At 37.8% G+C, this 19,703-nt stretch overlaps 1 protein-coding gene across 1 annotated transcript in view; it reads right to left on the bottom strand.

The window, feature by feature from the left end:
- ANO4 (anoctamin 4) overlaps positions 1–19,703 on the bottom strand; it is a 348,268-nt gene that overhangs the window by 41,842 nt on the left and 286,723 nt on the right. The window contains exons 16-18 of the mRNA XM_023527448.1: positions 11,464–11,546; positions 8,523–8,663; positions 5,913–6,093 (exon numbers count right to left, since the gene is read on the bottom strand). Of these exons, the coding sequence (XP_023383216.1) occupies positions 5,913–6,093; positions 8,523–8,663; positions 11,464–11,546 (405 nt within the window). The remainder of the gene's footprint in view (positions 1–5,912; positions 6,094–8,522; positions 8,664–11,463; positions 11,547–19,703) is intronic.

The raw sequence follows: 19,703 nt of genomic DNA, 5'->3' as shown, positions 1-19,703 counted from the left end.
TTTTATAAATTTGACCTCAAAGGCAAGGGAAGTCAAAACTAAAATAAATGAATGGGACTACATCAAATTAAAAAGCTTCTGCACAGCAAAAAAAAAAAAAAAAAACATCAACAAGGCAAAGAGACAACCATCCGAAAGGGAAAATATATTTGCAAGCAACACCTCCGATAAGGGCCTAATATCCAGAATATACAAAGAACTCATACAACTCTATAACATTAAAAAAAAAATCCAATATAAAATGAGCAGAAGACCTGAACAGACACTTCTCCCAAGAAGACATACAAATGGCCAAAAAACATATGAAAAGATGCTCGACATCGCTAGCTATTAGGGGAATGCAAATCAAAACCACAATGAGATACCACCTCACACCTGGTAGAATAGCTATAATCAGCAAGACTAGTAATAACAAATGTTGGAGAGGATGCGGAGAAAAAGGAACCCTCATATACTGCTGGTGGGATTGCAAATTGGTACAGCCACTATGGAAAACAGTACGGAGGTTCCTCAAAAAACAAAGAATTGATCTACCATATGATCCAGCAATCCCTCTACTGGGTATTTACCCTAAAGACTTGAAAACATATATCCAAAAAGATATTTGCACACTCATGCTCATAGCAGCATTATTCATGGTGGCCATGAAACAACCGAAGTGTCCTACGATAGATGACTGGATCAAGAAGCTGTGGTACATATATACAATGGAAAATTACTCAACCATAAGAAGAGATGAAATATTGCCATTTGTGACAATGTGAATGGACCTTAAGATAATCATGCTAAGAAAAGCCAGACAGAAAAAGTTGAAAATCACATGATATCACTTATATGTGGGATATAAACCTAAAAGTGACAGAGACTGATAAACATGGACAATAGACTAATGGTTACCAGAAGGGAGGGGCAAAGGGAGAGGTAGGTTGGATAAAAGGGGTCAAATACGTGGTGATAGAAAGAAACCTAACATTGGCAGTGAACACACAATGCAATATATATGCCTTACTGTTGAATTGTACACCTGAAACTTACTGGATTTTGTTAACCAATGTCACCATTATTTTAAAAAAAAGAAAAAAAAGAAAAATCAACAACAAAATAATAAAATTTCCCCGACTGGAATTATAACTTGACCAGCAGCAAGCTGTGGGGCTTGGGCACACTACCTCATCTCTTCTTCAGGCCTCCATTTTCCTTACATGAGAGTAGGTATTGGACTCATCGATCTTAAGGTCCTTCCTAACTTTTGAATTCTCTTTTCTAAGGTTTCTGCTAACTACAGAAACAGGCAAAATACTCACATTTTATAGCTCTAAACTTTCATCAATGACTATGGTTTGCTATGCAAGATATATTAATAAGGCCACAGAATCAAATTTTGTGCATAAAATCTCCAACTCTAGAGTCCAATGTTAAAAGAGATTGGTAGAATTTTTAATAAAGAATCCTGTGGTATAGATTAGTCACACATTTTAATTTTATCTTAAAAATAAAATATTGGTAAACAACAGATTAAGACATGTTTTAATCGAATCTATTTTATATTACAATCATACTATGTCATTAAAGTTATTTAATTCTGTAATTATCAAGGAAAATTATATTTGACTGTTGAGTCAACTTTTCTGAAAAATACAGTTTTTGATTATGCAGTGTATCCTTGATAGCTTTTAAGTTGACATATGTTTATCAAACTGCCTCACTTTGCACACTTGTCTCAAAAGTCTTGGGAGCTGGTGACGTGCTAACGTTATTTTGGATTGGACACTGAAAAAATGGAATTTATAAAAGGAACAGCACAGGAGTTGAAATATGATTAATATTAACCTTTTGAAAAATAAGTGCATGAGGACAAAGTAGGGATCTGTGGCATCTGTGAAAACTTTATACATACATTGAAGATACAGAGAGACAGGGAGGCTGTGAGTGGCATGAAGCAGGAAAGGTCACATAAACAGAGAGACTAAAGGTCAGCAACAGATGTTCAGATGAGTGGTTTCTGGAGTCTGATGTCTCAGTAGGCAGTTGAGATAAAAAACCATGGGTGTTTCTGATAAGAGCAGTGGAAAAATCTAAGTTTCCATACCGATGCTACAAATTGCAAATGTTAAAATCTGTAACTGGCAGAAAGCTTTGTGATCTTAAGTGTATTTTTAAAAGAAGCTTCTAATTAGAGTATTACTAATTTGATTTTGTTCTCCCGATCAATGTATCTGAGATTGTCTGATGCAAGTCATATTTTGTGGTTTACTTCTTTTTCGAACAAGACATTGTGGTTTTCACTATTTACGGTATAATGAAACATCTGATTCAATTGGTATGGCTGAATGAATAGAACAGTAATAACTTTTAGTCTCCTCCTGGGATATGTCCTCTGTTGGCATTTTTAGCTTGCAATATTTAGATGTTCTTTGGTTGCTAGTGAAACAGAATGGAATTGAAGCAGCATGACTAGGAGCAAGAAAACCCATCCTATTCACTTCATCTTTGAAATATTTACTTTTTTAGGAAAAGAAATAAAATGAAAACTAGTAAGTGCTCCTTAACCAGTCATTAAGAGGCATAATATTTTGTTAGGATCCGAAACACTTTTGTAAAATGTGAATTTTATTTTAAAGTACACATTAAGTAAGAGTAAATACATATCATCAAATCTAAAAATAGGCATCTCTTATAGGCCTGCTTCTTTAGTCAGCGTTGGACATATCTAGCAAAAAGAAAAAGGTATGTGATCTATAACAGTATTATTTAAAAGTTAGAGGCCTTAATGAATGTAAATTAAAAACCAATCTACTCTCAAAATTTTTGTATTCAATTAATGGAAAAGTATTAATGATTAATGTAAATAATAATTTTTGCAAAATTAGTATGGCTGAAATTTTTAGTAGTTGAAAACACTTCATATAGCTATAAAAAACCATATTATTGAGTCATGAAAACTGAGTAACTTAAGAAATCAGTAGTTTAGTAGTAAACTGATCAAAGCTACGTTACAGTCGTTAGTCTGTCATCTGTCCTTTATGTGATATTTGCTTTTTTAGATATTCTGATGAGTCTTTTCAAACTATATTACACACTTGGTTGCCTTCACAATGGAAATTGCAGAGCTTCAGGGCATAAGACAGGGCTGTAAATCTGTGCGCTGAGCTGGGGATGTCATCAGAGATGGCCAAGGAGAATAAGGCAAATGGTTCCTGCGCAAAAGGGTCCTGAATGACACTGTTTTGAGAATTCCTCTGTATATTTTTTATTTACTTTCCTTCCCCTTGCTATGGCTTGTCCTTTCTTGTCTGTATTCTTGCTTTAGTAACCTTCTGTCTTCCTAGTTTGATGTTGGCTGAGAAATCAGAACACCAAAGGTATTCACACTGTATCTAAAATAAATAAAAATATACCTTAAGGTCATTCACAGGAATAACAAATGTTAGCTTTAGTGTATGGACTCTGCATCATCCATTTTGGTGACTCTGAAACCCCTTGGTAGATAAAACATATGAAATGCCTACTAGCCTAGTGCCCAGCACATGGTATGTGCTTTGTAATGTCCAGAACCATATATATGTCCCACTCCTTATGCTTCCTTCTTCATTTTTAGTTTATTGTTTCTTTTCTAAGCTGTGTCTTATGAAGTAGAGATTGCTGAATAAGTGATTTCCAGCTAAATGAAGGATTACTCTGACAAACACTGGCACCTGCTCGAAACATATGAGCAAACATATATTTATAGACTCACTGCATGTACACAGAAATTATTTAAGATGTATAAATTAAATTTTAATCAGACTTTAGAGGAAAGTTATTATTAAAAAAAAATACAGTAAGCTTTAATTCATCTCATCCTACCAGGATGCAGACTCTTTCAATGCTCTGGCTGTTTGGTTAATTTCACTGTGATCACTGCCCTTCACAATGAATTCCACAGTCCACTTTGAGACTAGCCGAGTAGCGAGGAGGGTCAGGGGGTGCCACACACCCACTTTCAGCCTCCACTTGACCAAGCAGTTACACGATCATCATGTCAAAATGATCAGCCACTGCTCTTTTTTCATTTTTATAACTTCTGGATTTTAAAGCTTTTTTTTCCCCTAAGGTAATAAATTCCTGTGTGTTTTATTAATAGTAAGAAGAAATTATCTATATTTCATTAGCTCGCTGATTAATAGTTCACCTAAGAATCATAAACTTCTTTATTACCGGGTAGGTTGAATGCTCTTAAGAATCAGAGTTGATTGGTTATAGACTTTAGGATTGTTTAAAGAGCTAGAAATAGCAATCTGAGTAGATAAGACTGTGTTGATAACAGTATTAAATTATTTGGCCTTTGGGAAGCCCTTTACTAATGATGACAACATTTCAGCAGTATAGCCCAGATTTATGATGCAGTATAATGAATTCTCCAGGCTTAACGCTGTACGTGGCACTCCGCATACATTATCTAATTTATTCCCTACTACAAATTTCTAATGTCAGTATTTTTATATGTAGGTTGACCTCAAGTCTAACAATGTCAGCTATTACCTTTCATTCTGCAAATAATCACAATGTACTGAAAGCCTACTATGTGCCAGGCCCTGTTCCAGACACACGGAAACAATAACAGCAAAAAATATATAGACAAAAGTTTCTGCCCTCATAGGCCTAAATCCCAACAGAGAAGACAGATAATGAACAAAATAAAATTTAAAACATAGCATATGAGGTGGTGATAAGTGCCATAGAGAAAAATAAAGCAGGCAAGGACGATATAGTCAGATTGCAGGAGTCAGCTGCAATTTTAAATTGAGTGACCGGGGAAGCCATTAGGAGAGTAACAGTTGACCTGAAACTTACTGGATTTTGTTAACCAATGTCACCATAATAAAAATTAATTAAAAAAAAAATTGAACAAAGACCTGAAGGAGGTGAGGGAGCAAGCTATGCAGACCCAGTGGGGAAGAATATTCCAGGCAGAGAGAAGAGCAAGCGGAAAGACTAGGGTGAGAGCCTGCCTGGACATCCCAGTGGTTGAGGAGCAGGGAGGAGACGAGGTCAGAGATGTCACAGGGGCCAGATGAGGGAGAGCCCCAGAGGCCATGTGAAAACGTGAACTTTCATTCTGAGCGAGAGGAAAGCCACTGGAAATTGTGAACAGGGCAGTGACATGAGTTAACGTCTGTGTAAGAAGCTCACTCTGGCTGTTGTGAGGAGACTAGATGGAGAGGAACACACGTGGTGGCTGGGAGCCCAGTTCGGAGGGCATTGCCACAACCCAGGTGGGAGCTGGGGATGCGTGAAGGGCTTTCAAACTGTGGAAACATTTTGATGGTGAGAGAAACAGAGGCGACACGGATATTGCCAAGGTTTTCAGCCTGAGTAACCGCCACATGGAGGCTGAGGGAGGAGCTGATTCCGGAAGGACGACGGAGAGTCTGGGTTTGAATGTGTAAGGTGAGGATGATCCATTAGGCAGTTTGGGGTTCAAGGGAGACATCTAGACTGAAATACACAACTGAAAAAAGCCTGAAATCAAGACAAGCAACACATATCGCCCTGATGTGTCCCCTGCAGGGTTATCTCAAAGGCTGCTTTGGACACTGGCGACCTTCACATCATTCAGAAACAAAGGAAGGGAGAACCAACACTGTTGAACTATGTCACAGATTCTGAGCTGGGCTTTTAAAGTACATTCTTTCTCTAAATTTCCTCAAAGGGTATACAGTATTATCTTATTGAATAAGGCAACTAAGATTCAGAGAGAATACCTTGCCAAACCAAACACTGCAGAAAATATGGGAGCCTAGATTTGACTCAAGCCTTCTGATCCCCAGATCTGAGTGCATCTCAGATGCACTCTGTAAGACCAGGTCCCTGAAGCAACAGAAGAAAACTATCACGTGCAGCGCATATATTTTATGCATTTGATCAGTTACCTTGCAGCTCACTTACCACATTCAGCAACATGATGATACAGAAGTTGATGCACACGGCAGTCCCTGTGGTTGCAACCTGAGAGTTATTTCTGATCAATGCCCACTTGAAGGCAGCAAAAGTGCTGACAGTCACCACCCGATAAATGACGATCCCGAACACAGCGGCGATCACCACGCAGATCTGGCAGGAAGAAAGAGGAGACCCAGTGAGTACCATGGTGGAATGTTGCAGGCAGAGGGTTCCCGGCACCTGGAAAATCTTCTGAGGACAGAAGAAAATAAAGCAACGATGGCACTGACTCAACAAACCGCAACAAAATGCACACACTTCGTATTTTCTCTTGTCTATTTGTATTTTCTTTGTTATTCAAAGAATAGCACTTGAAAGCTACAGGGTAACATTTATTAAGCAGAATATTCGATTGAGCAGATAAGCAGATATTTACTATGGAAATCTTACAATGTCCCTCTTCTGTTTAGAACTAGTTATTGGTTTCCTTTCACTCTCTGGATAAAAGCAAAGCCCTTAGTGACCTGTAAGACGCTTCACAGCCTCACTGTGTGCCACTTTCCCTGCCCTTGGGGGGTTCCAGACTTTCTCTCATTGTTTCAAATGGGCTAAGTACCTTTATTCTTCAAGACTATTTCCTTTGCCTAAAATGCCAACTCACCTATTCCCCTACCCAATACACACATGGCCTGGTTAACACCTGCTCATCCTTCACATGTCAGCTCAAGAACCACTTCAAAATTAAAGCTTTTCATGACTCCTCAGGTTTTTTGTTTGTTTTATGGTAACTATACTCTCTTTTCAGTACCTACCTATAATTTGTAACAACTTGTCAGCCTGATTACTGCTGGTCTCCTTGGCTTAGAAGGTGAGCTCCATCAGGGCGGGGGTGGTACCTGTTTTTGCTCACCATGGTTTCTGCAGCTACTTAGCATAATTGCAGGTAGTTACTTGTTGCTGAATAAGCCAACTTTGTGATAGGTGCATAACCTCTTATTAATTACATATAAATATAGACCGAACTGAAGCATCTTTCTCTGAAGAGTTCACGGTGTTAGAGAAGAACACAGCATGCCTTCTTTCCCCATAAAATGATGGAAATCTGAGACTCCAGAAAGTTTTGTGACTTTCATTAGGTGACTCGATATATCGGAGTAGAGAGCTGAGCCTACTTAGTTATCAAACACTGGATCTTAAAGCTAGGTCTCTGGATGGCCTCCACTGACTTACAGATTTCTTTCTTCATAGAAGCATTATTCTGTTTTACAAAAACTCCATTTTGGGCTATGAGTGACATGCTCTAAAAGCTTGAGCATGAACCCTATCTGAAACTGGCCAAAATAACAACAACAAACAACAACGAAATAAAGCCCACATTTTAATCCTAGTCCTGTTGATAGGGGATAGGTGAAATCTACATTGAATTTCAGACAAGGGTGGCAATATGGTATGATGGACATCTCTCTGGACTCAGAAGGAAGTCAGGTCTGAGTCCCGGCTCAGCGACTACCTAACAGTGTGACCTTCGGAAGTAGCTTGTCCTCTCCAGGGCTTTAGCCTCCTATGCTCTAGGTAGAATAAAGAAAGCTTAATCTATATCTACAGGTCTTGTTGTGAGAAACGAAAATCAAGACAACAAACACGAATGTACTTACAGAAGGCAAAGCATGACACAATTGCTTACAAAGCAGTGTCTATAGAAGGGCATAGATATGAATTTTGATCTGAGCTGAGGGACTCTCGGGCATGCTGCTTACCCTTTCATCTTCCCTCTTTCTAGCTAAAGAAGAGTAGATCATCTGCATCTGCTGTAGTCTTGTCCTCATTTTAATGATCTAGGATATATCTTTACACACTTGCCATTTGAAAAAAGGAAAAGAGACTCCTAATCACTTCTTATTGTTCTAAAATGACATTTTTGATAACTTTGCATGTGTTTTGTTTAGTAGTTAACAAGGTCAAAGTTGATCGCAAAAATGACTTCTTTTTAGGAAAAGCTAACCACCCAGCTTCAAGGTAGTATTTTTCAAATTGATATAACTATTAGTGAAGATGGAAATCAATTTTAGGGAGTTATAGCTGGCATTAAAAAAAGACTATAATAAAAAAATCAGGGTTCATTGCATATTGTAAAGGTGAGCACTATTTCACTATTTTAGTTTTATAGACCTATTTGCATAGAATATACTGAGTCATGACAGAGAATGTATTTCATACATGGGCTTGGTAAAAAAAAAAAAAAAGTTTGAAAAAAACTGCTGTAGACCCTATCTCATATTTTTAGTTCCTTTCCGTATGGCATAGAGAAGCAAGTGGAAAGAACATCAGATTAAAATAGAGGATCTGAGTTCTTGGCTATTTACTGGCTATTTAGTGGCTAACCTGGTAAAGCCCCTTAATCTTTTGGAGTCTCCACTGTTCCATCTGTAACACGGGGACAACACCACCATCCCTGACCACCTCATGGAGTTGTGAGGAATAAAAGAACATGCAAAAATGTCATATGGAACTACGTAAATAAATGCCTGATATGATTATTGTTATCATGATACAAGTTTGTACTTTATGAAACAAAAGAGTTTTGTAAAACAGTTTCAAACCATAAAAAATATTCCAGAGGCAGAAACGATCAGTCGGCTGCATTTATCTGCAAATGCTTGGTAAGGTTCTGGCTTTCCCGAAATGGGATTCATCCGCTCTTTCTTGGAATACTTGGCTTCAAACTGGGGCCGTATTTCTTCCTAAAAAATGAGCAGACACATTTTTATGCTCTAAAGAGGTGCACACACAATAACAAAAAAATCATTACCTCCTGGGAAAACTGAGTCAACAGCTGCCACACTAATCAATCAATGAGGTAGGCTGAGACCCAAGTATAAATGTTTGGAAATTGGCCACTTGAAGAAAATCTCAAGAGTGATGATTTAGACTTACTATTATCAAGGCAATGTGATTTAGACTAATAGTTAAATGTCTGTCATCTTATTAAATTATGCTTGAAGAAACTGAGAATGAGAAAAGGAACCACCTGCCCTGTCTCTAGTGGTTTGAACCAACTAATAAGCTTTGACTTTTATTACCAGGAAATGATATGAACACCAGGACCAAGAAAGCTTATGAACAGCAAAATGTTCAGAGTTCATTTTGTCAGTTATAATGGTAATGTAATTCTTAGTATTCTACAATTTTTTTTTTTTTGTATTTTTCGATTCAGGCAGCTAAAAATATGGTGGATCTATTTTATTAAAAAATTAACTCCTATAGAAGTTATTCTCCTTTAACCATAGATTTTAAATGCATCCTTAATTGGTATTGAAAACAAATACCTTTCAAATGCAGCTAAAATCAAAGCTCCTCTGATTCTAAATCAAGCTGAGATTTTATTTCAATTAATTGAACCCCATCTAATATGAAAAGCTTCCAACGAAGAAGTAATTATGGGATCAGGAAAAGGTAATCAGCGAAAGGGTATATTGAAGTGGTCCAGCTAATTAAGTACATGTTCCATTTGAGTGTCTTGGGAGAGAGAAAATGAGTAGAAACTCTGGTGAAATGGAGATTGAGTTAGTCCAGGCAGAAACACTCAAGACCAGGATGGAGGCACTGACAGAAAGAGAAGCAGCAGCTGACAGAAGACAGGCAAAGAATGGGCATAGTTTGGATAAACGGGCACAGCCTGTGTAGGAGGAAGGGCGCCCTGGCTCCTGCTTAAGGATAAGCCCAATGCTGGACCTTCACTCAGTAGCAGGTGAGGGGGAGATATAATTATAAACAGCTTCTGCCTCTTTTCATTTATTTTAGGCAGTTATACTTGAGGATTGAAACAGAACAGACCTAGACTCATCTGTTTCTGTGGGAAACTTTTAATTTATCAGGCTGTGTCACCAAGAGTCACTGAGTTCATCATCCAGGAACGGAGGCCAATCACGGAACAGGGCCTGTCTTCCCAGTGTTATGAGCTGCGTTGTGTCCCCCACACAAATTCATATATTGAATTCCTAAAGCTTTTTATCAGGGCTAGGAAGACAGAAGACTCTAGATTCACGAGGGACATTTTAAAAAGCGTCCCCATGTCTTGGGCCCACCACAAGACTGACTTTTAGACTGGCTGTGTCAAGATTACTTAATGCCACACTTTATAGCTGAAAGAGAAAAACTGAGAAACATCTCTGTTCTTTATAAATGAAAACAGTCCAAAAGTGAAGTTATTTGTCTAAGATGACATAGTGGTGACTCAAATTCCCAGGAAAGAACATTTTCTATCCCATTTGAATGTCGCTCCCATGAACACCTATAATAAGAACCAACAGAAGAGGTTCACCAAGGAAGAAGTCCTGAATGCAGACTGGCTGCTGCCAGGAAACTCCAGAGTCAACTGGGTAGTTTCTTCGAAATCGTTTCTGGGAGAATGCTTACAAAAGCATGAGAGAGGCCTTACAAAAAGAACAAGGATTGCTGAAAATCCCAGCGTTGCTTCTAGATCTATAGCTACCCAAATGTGTTCGTGGGCATGAGGAGAAAAGGCAGCCATTCACAAGATGTGATTTGAAGAAAAACAAAGTACCTTTCAAAATGAACTCCCCTACCGTTCCTACCACAGGGTTAAAATGATCATTTCTGTTTCTAGAAGACTCCTTTCAATATATAAAGTATATATGCATGTCTCTTGGAAGGAATACACCCATTAATACCCATTATTACATCACATGTGACTAGTTTATCTGATTTACTGGCACGCCAAGGCTCTGAGGAAATGAGACTCACTAGAAGCAAGAGATAACGGACGAGACAAAGGAAAGAGGAGGATCAAGTCTGGATCAACCAACAAAGGAAGTAGTGTCCCTACCTGGTGACTAAACTCGGCATGGGTACTTGGGAGACTTTTGACAGGAATGGGATAAGAAGAGACTGTAAAGACCAGACACAGGATAGAAGAGGGCACAGTGCATTGGCGTAGAAGCGGGTGAGAGAGAGTGATGGGGCTGGGAAACGTGATGAGAATGGGAGGTCTGAGGGGCTGAGTTTACCTCTCCCAGACAGTTTTATCTAGATCCGGCCCCGCATTTAGCAACATCCGCCAAGGAGGCTGACTGAGGAGTGGTTTATCCTCAACATGGTCCACTTCTCAGCCTGTGCACATCTAGGCACTGTCCAGGGTCCGGAGGCTCACAGAATTATTTCCTGGGAGTAGTTCCCATACGAGGTTTGCTTCCGTGTGCCTAGGGTTGTAAAACTGCTACCCTCCTGCTGCTCAAGTAAAGAAATGGATAATATTCAAGAAAACGAAACAAATCTTATCACCAATTCCTTGGATATCTCTACCTAAAAGTGAAATGCTTTACTTAGCCATAGACTTTTATTCCACTAACCAATCAAAATCTGCTAGCTTTTATACTGCTTGGAGTTCTTCCCAAGACAGATATTAGAAATGCTTTATGAGTAAACCTGACTTCTGTCACAGAGCAGAGAGTGATAACTCAAGGCGACTGTGTGTTTCCTGGTGATTTGCTTTTTTAAAATTCTGAGGTAAATGATACAAACCTCCTCCTCTTCCCAGTCTATCAAATCCCAGTCATAAGCAATTACTGCTCGTCGTCTCTTCCAAAACTCCAGGAAAACTGTCGCTGAAACAAGCAGAGGATGACAAAGACATTTTCAAATAAAAAAATGCTGTTAACCGTGTCACTAAATAATGAAGCCATTGCAAAGAATGATGGTTGTTTGTGTAAGCACCCTTGAATACCAGAATTTCTACCTGAACTTAATGTAACTAGGACTGTTTTCTGAGAATTACTAAGCTTGTATCAAGCAGAATGAAAAATTCAATACTTCATTTAGAATTAAATTAAGCTGATTTGCAAGTTGAGGCAGAACCAACTTATTAGGATGACAAAGGCTCCCAGGATGTAAGGATACAGAAAATTAGGTTACCAAAATCTTTCTGATATAGTATTTATTCTTAAAAGTGAGGGGCAGGTAGAGGCCGAGAGGTAAAAGTAAAACTTAGCAGTTCACATGTATTTGACTGGCAGTGATTACTTGTCCCCCAAATCCTCCTCAGAGCAATATCTATGTAAAATGTATTTTACTATTTCATTGAAGGAAGCTATTTTATTGGAGGAAGAAGTCCTATTGCTTTTCCTTTTCTCCAAACCACCTCTTTATTGTCACACTGAAGGCAAATGTGTGTCAATTCTGATAAGAACCTTTTCCAATAAGTGCTGGCCTCCCCACTCAGGGAAACCTGGAGGTTACTCCATCCAGCCAAAGTAACTTTCAACTGAATTCTATTTTAAAAATCTGCTCAAATGAATTACTGAGCACTGTACAATGGCGGAGATAAAGAAAATAATCAGGATATACTTTTGCTGCTTGGAAGTCACAAGCAAAATGAGGGGATGCACAAGCATACACACACTCAAACTTTGAGGATGACTGTAACTAAAGATATCATGAGACATGACAGGAGATGGAATTGGTGGCTCTCTGTTGAGCCTTGCTGTGTACTTAGACTTACATAGGCAAAAATATATCATATATTTGAAATCACTTTCATGAGGAAAGGCAAATATCCAAATGACCATTCCAAAGAGAGATAATTACTTTCTTCTTTCCTAGTCTGCCTCATTCACCCTCACATGACCTCCTCATTAGCAGTAGTCAGACATACAACACATATTTTTTAAATAAGTAACTAAAAAGACAGCATTGGGTAATAGTCAAGAGCTCTCTGGCATGTAATTTAGACATTCATTACTAGGTTTGAAATCTAGTTCAGGTACAAGCTATACTACCACTGGCAAATCAATTAACATTTCTATTTCTCCATTTCCTGCCAAGCAAAAGAGGGATGGCAATAAAGGTCTATGACCCCCATCTGCAATGTCAAAATTCAAATGCTCTAAAATTCTAAGTTTTTTTTTCCTCTAAGTTTGGTACAAACCATCTTGTGGCACGCTCTGACCTAGGCTGACATAAAGCTACTTATAGTCTCCATTTATCCGAGAATACCCATACATTGAAAACAGCCATATTAATGTATTTGAACATGGGGTCCTTCCCAGACATTCTGGGGTATTATTACGTAGTAAATTGTGTATATACCACAGTTGCCTTTCTAAAACATGAAAAATTCAAGTAGTTATAATTACGAAAGCCACACCTAAAATAATCAAGTGTTTAATTCTAGAAGAGGGAAATTAAAATAAATAGATGTTTTCGAAGGTTAATAAAAGTGCTAACGTTAAGCAGCCATTTCCACAGGAGTCCTTCCTGTGAGTCTTGTTGTGTTAGAGGTCTCCAAGACCACCTCCAGGTTTGATGATTCACTAGGAAGACTCACAGGTCTCACCATACAGTGGTACTCATGGCTGACTGAGATTTATTACAGTAAAAGGAGATCAAACAAAATCAGTAAAGAAAAAAGGCAAAGTCTGGAGGCAACCAGGTGCAAGCTTCCAAGAGACCCTTCCCAGCGGAGTCACACAGGATGTGCTTAATTCTCACAGCAACAAGTTGTGACACATGTCCTGAAGGTTAGAAGTCTGAAATCAAGGTGTTGGTGAGGCTGGTTCCTCGCTGGAGGCTCTGAGGGAGAGTCTGCTCCATGCCTTTCTCCTAGATTCTGGTGGTTGCCAGAAATCCTTGCCATCCCTTGGCCTGTAGGGCCCCTGCTCCAATATCTGCCTCTGTCATCATGTGGCATTCTTCCTTGTCAGTGTCTGTGTCTCTGTTTTCTCTTCTTGAAAGGACACCAGTCAGAATGGTAATCCAGTATGGCCTCATCTTCACTTGATTACATCTTCAAAGACCCTATTTCTGAATAAGGTCATATTAACAGGTGCTAGGGGTTAGAATTTCAACATATATTTTTGGGGGGACGCAATCCAACTGACAACAGGGTTTTTTTGGGCTACCGCAATGACTAAGAGCACACTGGCATTTAGGGTAGGAGGCAGGGGTGTTACCTGCCTGAGTCTTAGTTTACCTGGCCATACTTTAATCTGGAAACTTTTATTTCTAATGAAATGAGAAGAGCCAGAAATAAAGACAAAAGAAATCCTACTCTTCCAACTATAGCAGCACTTTGCTGAAACTAGTTATAGATATAAGAGTAGTATGCCCCAGGTTTACGGGTTCGTCGTGAGAGCCTGGCATTTAATCTCTATCCTCAGATCTATCATCTTCTTCTGGGAGGCCTGGAAAAGCCTACACTTATTCCCAAAGCTGCTAGAGATAGAAGACTGCCAATTTTTGCCTTCTGATAATACGATAGGGATTGAAAGGCCTAATTCGATTCTTCCTTTCGAAAATGTCTACATTGATAGTCCAGAGGAGAATGATGTCTCATGCTAGATAATAATTTTAAAGGCATTTTTTTCAATGATTTGGAAAGAAAAAGGAGCTTAAAGATTCGAAACTCTAATTTTTTCCCCAAAAGATTATGTTCTATTTGTTTGTATAAAAACAAGAATTGAGCCATGGCCAGCAATAAAATGGGCAGTACACATGAAAGATAGTTTTTAATTCAGAATGGTGACCTAGAATGTGATGACTCAAAGCATTTTCAGACACCTGGTCAAGACAGTCCTATTTCTTTCTAGGAAAGTAGAATGACTTACTTCGTAAACACATTTAGCCATTGTTCTCCCAATACTAATTTCTTTTTTGAAGAAGTGAAATTAATAACACTAACAGGTTCCATTTTTTTATTCCCTTATAACTTTCTGAGAATGTTCATTTGGGAGAGGAATTGAAGAGTTACAAAGATGTACCCTCCAAGAACTTAGAGGAATGACCTCATTCCTCTTGAGAGATTAACTTGTAAAATTTTCACAAAATGAATCAGCTTAGCCAGCAGGCACAGACTTAATGCTAAAAGGGCCAGATTAGTACAAAACCTAGAAGAGAAAGCCACACAATAGGGAGTGGTGGGGACTGGAACAAATTGGGAAGTGCATGGACCATGTAAAGTGGTAGGCGTTCCTTAGTTCCCATTGACTACTATGGCCAGATCTATACATTTTTTCAAGAAAAACTATAAAATGTATCTTCATGTGAACTATCCCAATTTCAAAATGATAACAGTTTATTTGTATATTTCTAAAATTGGTAAGGACCAAACAGAATAATTTTACAGGTTGTTAACTACAACATCTGACGTAGGCCATTGGCAGTAATAATGCAAGTGAATGTAAATGAGTGACTAGAAAGTATGTGAAACACCCTAAAATGCCAACAAGAGGGTAATTTCAGGATACTGGAAGGACAGGAATGTGATTGACCACACATTAAGAAGTTGAACATTAATTACTGGTATTGAAATATTTTCTGGAGAGAGTCAGTGTGTCCCAATAGGGGATAGCCAATCTGTAACTTAAGAAAAACAAGGATCTAAGAACACAAATTAGGCAGAGATGGAGCTAATGCAGGACATCAGAAGGGTGTCCTGACATGAACCAGTCTTTATGGGTGTTGTATGTAATGGGATAAGGATGACTAAACAAACTGAAAAAAATAGTTCTTGCTCCCCTCTTCCATTCACTTATCAATTATTAACTGCATTCTTTGATATGTTAAGGGAATTTGATAGCTGCACTGATTTTCATGCTCAAACAACACTGATGATTAATTTGGTTTCCCAAGCATCTTCACACAGGAAGAAGGTGCTCTAGATTGTTATTATGTGGTATTCACTACCACTTACTTGTATTTTCACATTCTGGATTATGCGCTGGTATCTGTAAAGTTAAGACAAGGAATCTGTATCCTCAAGTCAATTTAACTCCGTGTATTCCGACAGTGTTTCTGAACTGGTAAAGCTGAAGAGACACAATGGATCATAGCAGTTCTCCCAAGGAATCATAATTCTCTGAGGCCCTGTCTGAGGGTATGCTTCCCTTCTATAAAAAAAAAGCTACCAAACTATATAGCAGACTGAGGGCTTTCACTTCCACTCATGAGGATTAGCTGTTACGATATAAGAAAGAACTGTTATCGATGCTGGACAAGAGATAGGACAGGACTATGATCCCTGAGAAAAAAAGAAATAAATGAGGTGGGCCCTAGGATTGTACCAACTCATGGTCTGGAGGCAGTTTCCAGGCTACAGTTCAAGCAAGGGGAATCAAAACAGAGCCCAGTGGTCTTAGTGAGCTGAGGAGACAGAGATTGGAGTAGGGAGGGCCACTGGGGACGAATCTGTGGGTAGAGTGCCAGAGAAGAGGGAACTGTACCAAAAGAAAGCTCCAGAACAACAATGAGGTGCCCTCTACTCTTGACATGTGTGCAGGTGAAACTAGACAGGGCTGCTTATTGGTAACAAAACAGTCCCCGCAGCTCACAGAGGGCTGGAGGTAGTTCACAATCCCACTAATCAGAGTGGAGACGTGTTGCAACATATAAGTTATCTTAGGAGGCCTCATGAAGGTCATAAATTAGTAGTGGGTCCTTGGACCTACCCTAACAAGCTAGAAACAAGTCTCAGAACAAAGTGGGCTCCATGTAAATTAGCTGCATGCCTGAATAAAGTCAACACTAAGAAAACACAACAAAACCCCAAACTCGACATTTTCCAGCATTTAATTAAAAATTACGAAGCATGCAAATAAGCTGGAAAATCAAAGCCATAACCAGGAGAAAATTCAATCAATCTCAGACTGAGAGCCCAGAACTGACATAAATAATAGAGCAAGGATGATAAAACAACCATTATAAATGTACTTCATATGCCAAAAAGGTAGAAGAAACATGAGCACAATGGGGAGAGTAATAAAAGATATAAAAAGACTTGATTGATTGAGATCTGAGATAAAAAAATGTAAGATATGAAAAGAAAAATACACTGGGTAGGATTAACAGAAGATTAGATTTTTCAGAAGAAAAGATCAATGAACTTGAAGGCAAATTAATAGAAACAATACAAAAGAAACATGGAGAAAACAAAGGCTAAAAAGACTAAAAAATGTAAACAACGCATAAATAACCTGTAGGCCTATATCTAACATATATGTAATTGGAGTACTAGGCAATATAATTCTGGAAAAATTTCTAAAAATATGCAAGACCTGTACATTAAAAATGATGTTACATGCTTAGAAAAATTATAGAACACAAATAAAAAGCTAAATAACGTTCAGTGACAGAAGTATTTGATATTAAGTTTTCAATCTTCTCAAATTGATTCATTGATTCAACTCAATCACAATCAAACTATCAAGTTTTTTGGTAGAAATGACAAGTTGATTCTAAAATTTACATGGAAATTCAAAGGACATAAGATAGCCAAACAATTTTTTAAAAGAATATGATTTCAAGGCTCACTATTATGCTATAACAATTGTGTTATTGTCATAAAAATATACATATAGAGCAAATAGAACAAAATTCCAGATATACACCCATACATATGTGGCCAATTGATTTTAACCAAAAAAATGCCAAGAAAATTCGAGGAAAAAAAATGGCAATCTTTCAATAGGTGTTATTGAAATAATAGGATATCCATATATGCCAAGAAATGAATCTGACTTTTAGTCTATGCTGCATGCAAAAATCAGCTTGAAATAACTCGCTAACCTAAATATCTGAGCTAAAACTATAGGCTAAAACTAAAAACTAGAAGAAAACAAAGAACATATTTGGGACCTTGAGGTTGGAAAAAAATTCTTAAAAGGAAACAAATCATAATTGGAATATATTGAAAGTAAAAAACTCTTGCTTTTCAAAAGACACCATTAAGAAAATAAAAATGCAGGCCTCAAACTGGGAAAAATATTTGCAAAGATATGTATGAGAAAGGACTTCCGGCCAGAATATACAAAGAGCTCTTTGATCTTAAAAATAAAACCCAATAACAAATGGGTAAATGATTTGAACAAATACTTCATCAAAGATGTACAGATTGCAAATAAGTTCATAAAAAGATGTTTAATATCACTAGTCATTAAGGAAATACAAATTGAAACTATAAGGAGATAACACTGTACACCCACTAGAATGACTAAAATGATAAAGACTGATAATAGTAATAAGTATTTGTGAGGATGTAAGAAACCCGGAACTCTTACATAATGCTGTTGGGAATGCAAAATGGCACAGTCACTTTGGAAAACAACTTAATATGGTTAGACATTCACTTATTCTGTGATCCAGCACTGCCACTCCTAGTTATTTCCCTAAGAAAAATAGATACAAAGGCTTTTATGCAAATCTACAAAAAATTTATAATGAGTCTCAGGTTTATTAATAAGAGCTAAAAACTGGATTGGATCTAAATGTTCATTAATTAATAAGCAGATCAACAAATTTTGGTATATCCAGTTGATGGAGCACTAAAAAGGAACAGACTACTGACATATGCCATGACATAAATGAATCTCAACAGCATTAATCTTCGTGAAAGCAGCCAGATGCAAAACACTAAAAATGGAATGATTCTATTTGCATGAGATTCTAGAACAGGTGAAACTGTAGTGGTAGAAAGCAGGTTAGAGGCTGCAAAGGGTCTGACTGCAAAGGCATGAGGAAACGTTCTAGAATCAAAAATGTTCTAAATCACCATTATGGTAATGGTTACCTCACTATACACATTTGACATAACTTGTCAAAGTGTACACTTAAAATTACTGGATTTTATTTTATGTAAATTATACCAAAATATAAAGCTGACATAGACTTCCCATCATCTCATCACCCAGAGAAACCTCCATTAATATCATGACAAAATTTCTTTGTTTTCATTAGTATTTAATATACCTGAAACCATACTTTACTTGTATACTTTATATCCTACATTTAACAAATATTTAAATACAAGCTGTGTGTTATCATGTGCTTTGAAAGTCTAATTTTTAATGGCTGCATATAATTTCCTTAACCATTCTCCTTTTGTTATTTAGGTTAGTCCCACTTTTTGCCTGTTATAAATAACTAAAGCAAGGAAAACGTAGTTAAGCACAAGATTTTTTTCCCCTGTAATTTGGATTTTTTCCTGAAGTCCAATCTGCATAATATTTTGACTAAACACTAGAACAGCCTTCTAAGCGGCTACATGCTACGTACTGGTCTCCACTTTCACCCCTCCGAACACTGTTGCCATAGTTATTTCCCAAACACAACTGATGATGTCACTCGCCAGCTTCTAACTTCAGTGGGCTTTCTGTTGCATGCAGGTTGAAGCCATGGTTCTCTGCTGTGGTACAAATGTCCTGTGGTACGCAGCATGTGAAGATATAGACACAGGGAGAATGCAGGTGAAGATGGAGGCAGAAACTGGAGCGATGCCTCTACAAGCCAAGGAATGCTAAGGATCGCTGGCTGTCACAAGAAGCTAGGAGAAAGGCAGGAAACAGATTCCTCCTCAGAGCCCTCCAAAGGAACCAACCCTGCTGACACATTGATTTTTTTGGACCTAGCCTCCAGAACTGTAAAAGAATAAATTTCTGTTGTTTCAAGCTACCCAGTTTGTGGTATTTTGTTACGGCACCCTTAGGAAACTGATGAGGAGGTATCATGTGTGACAGCACTTACACACTCAATGGGCATTTAATAAATATATACCTTTTCTTCTTTTGAATATACAATTACCATTTTTTGTTGAACACATAAATATTATAAAAGATAAAATTAGTGTAAATATCTAGAAATAAAAGGCCAATTATTATAAAATTTATATTCAGAAAACGAGACATACTTCATTTACAAATTACTGACAAGACCATATACAGAATCTTTGAATTTGCATTAAAATAACCACAATCTTGTTATTTGATGGGAGAGCT

Source organism: Pteropus vampyrus, unplaced genomic scaffold (genome assembly GCF_000151845.1).
Source record: "Pteropus vampyrus isolate Shadow unplaced genomic scaffold, Pvam_2.0 Scaffold16, whole genome shotgun sequence".
Classification (NCBI taxonomy): Eukaryota; Metazoa; Chordata; class Mammalia; order Chiroptera; family Pteropodidae; genus Pteropus; species Pteropus vampyrus.
This window is presented reverse-complemented; position numbering and strand designations above follow the sequence as displayed.